At 38.9% G+C, this 10,337-nt stretch overlaps 1 protein-coding gene across 1 annotated transcript in view; it reads left to right on the top strand.

The window, feature by feature from the left end:
- Nucleotides 1-6,921, top strand: part of ALG6 (ALG6 alpha-1,3-glucosyltransferase) — a 56,691-nt gene extending 49,770 nt beyond the window's left edge. Inside the window, exon 15 of the mRNA XM_058538212.1 lies at nt 6,372-6,921. Within this exon, the coding sequence (XP_058394195.1) occupies nt 6,372-6,569 (198 nt within the window). The 3' untranslated portion in view covers nt 6,570-6,921. The remainder of the gene's footprint in view (nt 1-6,371) is intronic.
- Nucleotides 6,922-10,337: the final 3,416 nt, after the last annotated feature.

The raw sequence follows: 10,337 nt of genomic DNA on the forward strand, positions 1-10,337 counted from the left end.
GCTTTTGCTGTATCCCATAAATTTTGGCATGTTGTATTTTCATTTTCATTTGTCTCCAGGTATTTTTTGATGTCTCCTTTGATTTCTTAGTTGACTCAATTGTTGTTCGGTAGCATTTTGTTTAATCTCCACATATTTCTGGATTTTCCAGTTTTCTTCCTGTAGTTGATTTCTAGTTTCATACCGTTGTAGTCAGAAAAGATGCTTGGTATTATTTCAGTCTTTTTAAATTTATTGAGACTTGTTTTGTGACTTAATATGTATCCTGGAGAATGTTCCATGTGCATTCGAAAAGAATGTGTATTCCGCGGTTTTTGGATGGAATGTTCTGTGTATATCTACTAAGTCCATCTGGTCTAATGAGTCATTTAAGGCCAGTGGGTCCTTACTGATCTTCTCTTTGGATGATCTATCCATTGGTGTAAGTGGAGTGTTAAAGCCCCCTCCTATTATTGTGTTACTGTCTATTTGTCCTTTTATGTCTGTTAATAATTGCTTTATATATTTAGGTGCTCTTACGTTGACTGCATAGATATTTACGAGTGTTATATCCTCTTGTTGGATTGTTCCCTTTATCATTATGTAGTGCCCTTCTTTGTCTCTTTTTACAGCTTTTGTTTTAAAGTCTATTTTGTCAGATATAAGTACTGCTACCCCAGCTTTCTTTTCATTGCCATTTGTGTGGGGTATCTTTTTCCATCCCTTTACTTTCAGTTTGTGAGTGTCTTTGGGTCTGAAGTGTGTCTCTTGTATGCAGCATATATATGGGTCTTGTTTTTTTATCCAATCGGCCACCCTATGCCTTTTGATTGGAGTATTTAGTCCTTTGACGTTTAAAGTAGCTATTGATAAGAATGTACTTACTGCCACTTTGTTACTTTTTTTCTGGGTATCTTAGTAGTTCTTCTCTGTTCCTTTCTTCTTTTCTTGCTCTCTTTCCTTGTGGTTTGATGGCTTTCTTTAGTATTATGTTTGGGTTACTGTCTCTTAATTTTTTATGTATTTATTATAGTTTTCTGATTTGTGATTACCATGAGGTTCATATATAATAATCTACATATACAGCAATCTATATTAAGTTGATGGTCTCTTTAGTTTGATCTCTTGCTAAAAGCTCTACTCTTTTACTCCCCTCCTCCACATTTTATGTTTTTGATATCATATTTAACCTCTTTTTTGTGCATGTTTATCCATTACCCTCTTATCATGGAAATAGATAATTTTAGTACTTTTGTCTTTTGACCTTCATATTAGCTTCATAGGTGGTTGATCTGCCACCTTTATTGTATATTTGCCTTTACCAGTAATTTTATTGTTTTTTTGTTTGTTTTTGATAATTCTCTTACTCCTATTTGTTGTCTTTTCCTTTCTACTTAAATAAGTCCCTTTAGCATTTCTCGTAAGGCTGGTTTCTTGGTGATAAACTCCTTTAGTTTTTGCTTGTCTGGAAAACTGTTTCTCTCTCCTTCCATTCTGAATGATAACCTTGCTAGGTAGAGTATTCTTGGCTGTAGGTTTTTTCCTTTCAGCACTTTAAATATATCGTGCCACTCCCTTCTAGCGTGTAAGGTTTCTGCTGAGAAGTCAGCTAATAGCCTTATGGGGTTTCCTTTATATGTAACTTGTTGCCTTTCTCTTGCAGCTTTTAGGATTCTCTCTTTATCTTTAATTCTTGACATTTTAATTATGATGTGTCTTGGTGTGGGCGTCTTTGAGTTTATCTGGTTTGGTGCTCTCTGTGCTTCCTGTACCTGGATGTCTGTTTCCTTCCTTAGGTTAGGAAAGTTTTCAGCTATTATTTCTTCAAATAGATTCTCTGCTCCTTTGTCTCTCTCTTCTCCTTCTGGGACACCTATAACATGGATATTAGTGCACTTGATCTTGTTCCAGAGGTCCCTTAGATTGTCCTCATTATTTTTTTTTTTTTCATGAGGAAGACCAGCCCTGAGCTAACATCTGCCTATCCTCCTCTTTTTTTTGCTGAGGAAGACTGGCCCTGGGCTAACATTCATGCCCATCTTCCTCTGCTTTATATGGGATGCTGCCACAGCATGGCTTAACAAGCGGTGCGTCAGTGCGGGCCAGGGATCTGAACCGGCGAACCCCGGGCCACTGCAGTGTAGCGCGCGCACTTAACTGCTTGCGCCACCGGGCCAGCCCCTCCTCGTTCTTTTTTCTTTCATCTGTTCAGCTTGGCTGATTTCCTCTAGTCTTTTGTCCAGCTCACTGATCCATTTTTCGGTATCATCTACCCTACCATTGAGTCCCTCTAGTGAATTTTTCATTTCCGTTACTGTATTCTTCATTTCTGATTCATTCTTTTTTATATTTTCCAGTTCTTTGTTGAAGTTCTTACTGAGTTCATCCATTCTGCCAAGATCAGTGAGCATCCTTATGACTATTAGTTTGTACTCTTTATCAGGTAGATTGTTATCTCTGTTTCATTTAGCTCTTTTCTGAGGATTTGTCCTGTTCCCTTACTTGGAATATGTTCCTCCTCTCCTCATTTTGTCTCTTTCTCTGTGCTTATATCTATGTATTAGGCAGGTCAGCTACATCTCCTGTTCTTGGAGAGGTGGCATTATGTAAGAGATGCCTCATGAGGCCCAGCAGTGGTTTCCCTCTCATCACCAGTTCTAAGGGTTCCAGGAGTGTTCCTTGTGTGGGCTATGTGTGTCCTGTTGTGGGAGGGTTGCTCTTGCTGCAGGTGCCCAGGGAAGCTAAGCTGTCCCCCTGGCTGGCTGGTTGTAATGCTCAGCTGCGTGCGGCTGCTGTGGACCCTTCAGTCACTTTATCGGGCATGGGGAGCCCCAGCACAATTGGCTGCAAGGTCTAATAGCACATTCCTGCTGCAGTTTTTCTGTTGAGTAGGCCCCCAGCATGGCTGGTTGCTAGGCTCAGGGGCTCACAATTGCTGTGGGCCTCTGGCCTGCAAGGCTGTTGTCAGGTCTCAGTAGTGCAGCTGGGTGGGGCCGGCCCCAGGCGTGGTAGCACACAGTTGTTTCAGGTGTTGGAAGGTGGAGCTGATCCCTTATGTGGCTCTTTGTGAAGCACAAGTCTGCTGCAGCTGACAAGCCCCACTGCCCACAAGCCCTCACACCCCTTTAACACAGTCCTGCCCGCTGCATATGCCCCGACCCACTGAAGTGGACCCACTCGCCCCGCTGCAGAGGTCCCACACACCCTGCCTATGCAGGCCCACAAGTTGCCCAAGGGCTTGCTGTTGACTGGGGCCAGTCCCTAGGGCAGGCTGCCTGCCCTGGCTGAGCTGGATTAAATCGGTACTCTAGTGGGTCGGGGAGACCCCTGTGCTAACAGCCCAGGGGAAGAACTCCAATGGCGTCTGCCAGCGTCTGTGTCAGCATGCCTGTACTGGGTCACAATAATGGCTGCTGCCAATGTCTCAGTCACTGGGGAGGTGGTCTCAGCCTGGGGAGGTCTCACCTCTCACTGAGATGCACCCAGAGCCTATCAAGTGAGTATCTTTTCACCAAAGGACTGTGCACCTTTCTTTCTGGTGATTTTAGGTTGCTTTCTGAAAAGGCTGGAATTGTGCATGCACCCTTTAAGAGCAGGCTTTTTCTTTCCCTTACATTCAGTGGCTTTTCTGGGGGTATTCTCCGTTGTTGTTAATATCCAGCAAAGCTGGATATTATGACACCCATCTCAGTTGTGCTGAGTTCAGAAGCTGCTTATTGTGGCATAGCTCTCCCGCTCAGATCCCCCACTCCTCCAGGGAAGGCTTCGTACCTTAGGATTGCTCCCGGCTGTGAAGCGTTGAGGCTTGAATGTGGCTTTTTTCTCTCTAGAAAGGAATTTCTGCCTCTTCTACCTCAGTCAGCACTGTCTTTTATTGTGGGGGTTCTCTTTATCCAGTTTCTGGTTCTCTCTCGGGTAATTTTTCCAAGAGTAGTTGTAAATTTGTTGTGTCTGTGGGAGGAGGTGAGTTCAGAGTTCTCCTATGCTGCCATCTTCCAGCAATCCTTTTTTCCATTTTTATATAGGCATTCAAACCTACAAATTCCCCCGTGCCCTGTTTAAGCAGCATTCCATTCCATAAATTTTGACATACATATGTTTTTTTATTTAGTTAAACATATAGTCCCTTTCCATTGTGATTTCTTCTTTGGTTCATGAATTGTTTAGAAATTTGTTGTTCAGAAAAAAAAAAAAAAAGCAATTTGTTGTTCAGTTTCCAAAAATTTGGGGATTTCCCAGATTTCTTCCTGTTTTTGTTTTCTAACTTAATTCCAATGTGTTTGGACATACTTTGTATTATTTCAGTATTTTCAAATGTATTGACTTTACGTTAATTTCTTCTTCAATTTTGAAGGGTATTTTTGCTAGAAATAGAATTATTGTCTTTTTCTTTCAGCAGTTTGCATGTCATCCATCCCACTGCCTTGGTGCCTCCATGTTTTCTGATGAGAAGTCACCTCTTAATCTTACTGAGGGTAGCTCATATGTTTGTTTAGATTTTAGATGCTTATTAGATATCCAAGTAGAGATATTAAGGAGCACCTGGATATATGAGTTTGACTTTAGGGGAGAGGTCCAGGCTGGGGCTGGTAATTTGAGTCTTCGGCATATAGATAGATAGTAATTAAAGTCATGTCACGGGATGAGTTCACCAAAGGGGAGAGTATAGATTAAGAAGACTAAGTACTGAGCCCTGGGATACTACAGTGCATAGAGGCAGAGAACAAGGATTAACCAGTGAGGTCAGAGGAAACCAGGAGAGTATGGTGTCATGGAAGCCAAGTGAAGGAAGTGTTTCAAGGTGATGGGAGTGATGTGCTATTTCAGATGCTGCTGAGAGATCAAATAAGGCAATAAGAATTGGCCATTGGATTTAGCACAGGTAGGTCATTATGGATCTCTGAGCAGGGCAGTTTCATTGGAGTGACTGGGGTGACAGCCTACCTAGGGTGGGTTCACGAATGAATGGGAGGAGAGCTGGACGCAGCAAGTTAGAGGCAACTCTTCTGGGAAGCTTGCCTGTAAACAGCAGACAAATGGGGTAATAGCTAGAGTTTGTTTTGGGAGGAATTTTAGCATGTCTGAACACCGATTCACGATCAGAACATCATGATATTTCAACCATATTTCTTAAGTTTGAAACTTTTAATTTGATTTCACTTCAGAAATTTTCACTCCCACTAAGTTTGACTCAGGGATTTTCCCTTTGGAGGACACTTGCAGCCTGTTTTTACCTATTTGGAAGCCTTTCTGGCTCCCATCCTTCCCCCTCTTCCATCTGGAATGCTCACTGTATTACTCTCTATTCAGGTCTTACCAGTCCTGTCATAATAGAGCTGTGAAAGCATCTTCTAGGGTTCCAGGGATGTCCCCCTCCTTCAGGAAAGTTAGCAACTACTGTTCTGTTTGCTTTCTACATTCACTTAAGGAGCTTCTGTGAACTTCTGTACCAAGCTTGGGATAAAATGAGTAAGATCTGGCTGGTCCTTGTCTTAAAGGATCTCAGTCTAGAGCTAAACTGTCCAATACAGTAGCCACTAGACACAAGTGGACATTTAAACGTAGTAAAATTAAATAAAATTAAAAATTCAGCTCCTTAGTTGCAGCAGGATTTCAGATGCTCAATAGCCACATGTGGTTGGCAGCTCCTCCTCTGGACTACACAGATAGAGGATGTTTCCATCACTGCAGAAAGTTCTGTCGTGCAGTACACTGGTCTCGAAGAACACCGACTGCTACACAATGACAGTAAATGAGATCATTATTGTTACTACTCATTTTGGCATTTAATAAAATGTGACCTTGTGACTTTATTTAACTAGCTCATGCATTTCCCTAATTAAATTGAAAACTCTTTGAGGCCAGAGGACTGCATTTCTCCTATATGCCCCACCATGCTTTACTGCAGGGTTAGCTCACTGAAAGTGTTCAGTGAATATGAAATGTAATTTTCCATTTGCCATGGAAAACTTTTTCATAGATGGGCTCTTAGATTAGCTTAGAATTTTATATCCTCTAGGGACTCAGGGCCCTGGAGCATGCTGTGACTTTAACCCTGACTAGCAGTATGATCTGCTTCACATGCCTTCCTTCAGTGCCTGAGTGTATGAAGTATAAGACAGGGGCTCTTGGGCTTCGGAGAGCTTTAAAAAATACTGAGGGCTACCCCAGAAATGGATTTACTTGATCTGGGGTGTGGCCTGGGCATTGAGATTTTTTAAAAGCCCCCAGATGATTCTAACATGCAGCTTAGGGTGAGATCCACCAGAAGAGACTGAACCCCGAACCCTCACCTTCAGTTCTGCTCATTTACAGCTGTAAAACAATGTTACCAGTACGTTTAAGCTTTATCTTTTATACTATTCATTAATACTTTTTTTTTCTTGTTATAGTTTCTTATCTCAGTAATCACTATGGTCCTTCTGACACTGATGACTGTCACACTGGATCCTCCTCAGAAATTACCGGACTTATTTACTGTATTGGTTTGTTCTGTGTCCTGCTTGAACTTCCTGTTCTTTTTGGTGTACTTTAACATTATAATCATGTGGGATTCCAAAAATGGAAGAAATCAGAAGAAAACGAACTAGCTCTATTCCCAGATGTGAAAAATGTTAACAGCGCTAAAAGGTTTTGTGAACTTTTGCTATGTGTAAATGAAATCATCATTTTGAGAATCATGGACTTACATGAAGAGATGGTGACAAGTCACTGTTGTCTATGCAAAATAAATGTGTACAGGACCAAAGCCCATGGAGGCTTTCATTTCTAACTCTTGAGTGGTCAAGACATTGTAGCTTTATTAATATTCAGTTATTCAAGTGGGAAAATAAGAGAAAAATATCCTTAATCCAGTGTTTACTCAGGAACTGTACTCTATAATTTGTTGTCTTGAAAAAAATCTGCAAATACAGTAAGCTTAATGGGAGAATTTAGCCCCTTATTTTTTTTTTTTTTTTTTTTTTTTTTTTGTGAGGAGATCAGCCCTGAGCTAACATCCGCCAATCCTCCTCTTTTTTTTTTTTTTTTTTTTTTTTGCTGAGGAAGACGGCCCTGTAGCCCCTTATTTTTAAAGGAAATCACTAATTTTGGTATTCAAATTTGATTTTCCTTACATTTTAGAATGCAAGTAATGTGTATTTCATTCTTTAGATATTATATCTCAGGGATTAAATTTGTGATCATCTTTTTAATTCCTATGAGAAGGCAATTTAAACTACTTGAAGTTTGAACATGCCTTATTACATGTGAAAATTTGAATTTTTAACAAGGCAGATTAAATCGTGTTATTTCCAAGAATGCTGATTTACTTGAATGCAATTAAACAATGAATTTCCCTGAATTTAGGTCAAAGTACTTTGAGTTAAGTCTTTTTAATTATTCATGATCATTAGTTCTAAACTTCCAGGGTCATCCTGTTTAAGTTAAGTGGCCTTATACAGGATTTTATCCTTCTGTTCTTTTTTGTTATGACATGGTTCAAGGTTACCACTGCCATACACATTAATTCATATCATGCTCCATGCTAACTTGGCCTTATTGATACTGTATCTCTCTATATTCGCACAATCCCATCTTTACTATAGTGTTCAGTGGGTAAAAAATAATGTATTATATCCATGTTACATGTAGTTTCTTTAGTCTCTGTAATAAAAATAAAACCAATCATTTTCCCATAAACCTATTTTTTTTAATGAATATATTTCTTTCATAAGACAACCACTAACACATAGTAACTAACGCATATTAACTAATGGTATATTTGAAAACAATGCAAGCCAAACACATATACACGCATCAAGAAAATTTGGTTCTAGACATGGACAGCCACAGGCTGAAGCAAGAAGGTATGTGTTTCTAAGTCTGATAAAGGAAGTGGGTTTAGACAAAGCAAAAAATGAAGAAGTATTTCTTTCTCAAAGCAAATGTGCATAAAGACTCAAAGGGCAGGTCAGCACAGAAACGCAGCCTTGAGTCGCTGCCGAATCAGCAGGAACATCGCTGTCCAGGGCGACCATCTGTAATCGCTGTGCCCAAATGTCAGCATCTTGGCTGGCTGGTGTGGTCTTATTTTTTTATTTTTTGTAATAGCATACTTGCGTTTAACACAGGATGTTGATTTAACTCAATGATGATTTAACTAACTTCTAAATAACTGGAATAGAGAAACGTTATTTGAAAATAAAAGTATTATATAAACAGTAAAATAGAATGCACTGATATTCAAGGTATATTCTGTAAATAAAAACACATTTTCCAGGTGATTTTCTAACCATATTGAGTTACACTGCAGCTTTTAGGGAGACTTGTAGCAATTATAAGTCAAGTATCTCTTGTATCTATTAGAAACCAGTTTAAGAGTCCACTTTGAACTTTGAGGGATTAGGTTCCAAAATACCAAAAATGTTCAGTGATGAATTAAGATCAAAGAAATACGCAATTCCAAAGCACTTTTCTCAGCTATACTCAGGATTATAGGAATGTTTTAATATGATGATCTTTAGATTATGCAAAAATATTAAAGATTTCTCACTTTCTTCACAATTTTATCTGTCAAAAAATGGACACTTCTGAGTTATTTTCAAGTTCATTTTAGAGGGAAGGCCGTTTCTGAGAAATGCAGTTTTCTCTGTTGTCAATAAACTTAGGTTTGCTTCTTAAACTGAAGAGAATAGGGTGTATGTTCATGTATCAAATATGAGGCATACAGAAGTCATTTTCCCTTCAGGCCTTAGAGAGGGGAGAAAAATCCCCGATGTAGCATTCTGTCCAAATGATAAACCACAGCTAAGTGAGTGAAACATTTACAAAAGTCATGGCAGCCAAAGGGGCCTCTCTGTTCAAGAGGAAGAGAGGAAGAGATGGATCGGACATTAACTAAATGATAGCTGGAGTAACACAGTGGTTTCAAGTCTCAATTGGTCTCTCTTCTGTTATGTTCACCGGAAGATCAGGGCCAAGTGTATCCCCCGCCTTCTGCTGTGCCCTCCCCCCCATATAAACATTAGTTTTGTGTGTGGATCTTTTTGCTTTGTCCTTCATGTGGCCTCCAAGGGTGATAAAGCGAGAGTCATCTGATCTACAATGAAGAGAACTGGGAAATGATTCTTAGCAGACCCAGCTGTTCTGAAACGCAAAAGCTTAGAATATCAAGAGGTCAAACGTACGGTAACTGATTTAATAGCATTAAACACATATATAGTTAGTTTTCAATGCTAGAACACAAAGGAATTATCCTTTTTGGTATATTTTAGGTAATGTCCTATTATAAGAACTGTATCACAAAGTATTCTTAATATTTAGCAGATTATCTTAAAAATCTTATTTAAATAGTACCAATAAAATCATTAGTGAAGGCAATTAGGTTTAATAGTTAATTGGGTTTACTGTTTAGTAGCTATCTCATTTAAATTAATAGTTTTTTAAAAATAATTCATTTTAAGAAGTGAATCTGAAATTTCTCTAAATGGAAAATTAGTTATTTTCAACCTTAATTTGTTAAATTTTGTTTCAGATTTTCATACAGTATTTTTATTTTCATGATACAGTGAATTAAATGACATGGTAACATATAAATTTTGTCAAGAGAGGGCAAGTACTGAGGAAGTAGCATTTTTTTCCTGTATAAATGGTCAAAGTATAGAAGTTTTAAAAAACCGTGTTATCAAGTTATAACACATTCTGTGATTCCCTTTATTTTATGACAGCACAAACAGATGATGATATACACCACCACCATGGAAAAACAGAAATTTAAATTAATGCTTCAAAATAATCCGGAGGGGATCACATACTGCCCCATAAGAAAGGTCTTTTCTTTGAATTCAGTAGTCTGTGTAGTTCAGTTTAAAACCTTCATATTTAAATCTCTTTATGAAAAATGCATTCCAATATTGTATAAAAGGAGATGTGAAAATTTTTAAACTTTGAAAATATATATATTTTTTAAATAATTTTATTTATTTTTTTTCCCCCAAAGCCCCAGTAGATAGTTGTATGTCATAGCTGCACATCCTTCTAGTTGCTGTATGTGGGACGCGGCCTCAGCATGGCCGGAGAAGCAGTGCGTCGGTGCACGCCCGGGATCCGAACCCGGGCTGCCAGCAGCGGAGCGCGTGCACTTAACTGCTAAGCCAGGGGACCGGCCCCGAAAATATTTTTTTTAGCATAGGAATAACTAGCATATAAGAAACCTCATCCCTGAGATAGTGGCTACACAATAAACTTCTAGATAAATTTTTAAAAATTTTAAAAAGAATCTAAATATGCATCTGGGGCTTTAAATGGGAAAACTGGTACCTAATTCCACTCACCATTAGATTTAATCTGAGTTTTAAAATAGATAGCTCTACCAAAGG

The sequence above is a fragment of the Diceros bicornis genome, chromosome 4 (assembly GCF_020826845.1).
Source record: "Diceros bicornis minor isolate mBicDic1 chromosome 4, mDicBic1.mat.cur, whole genome shotgun sequence".
NCBI classification, from domain to species: Eukaryota; Metazoa; Chordata; class Mammalia; order Perissodactyla; family Rhinocerotidae; genus Diceros; species Diceros bicornis.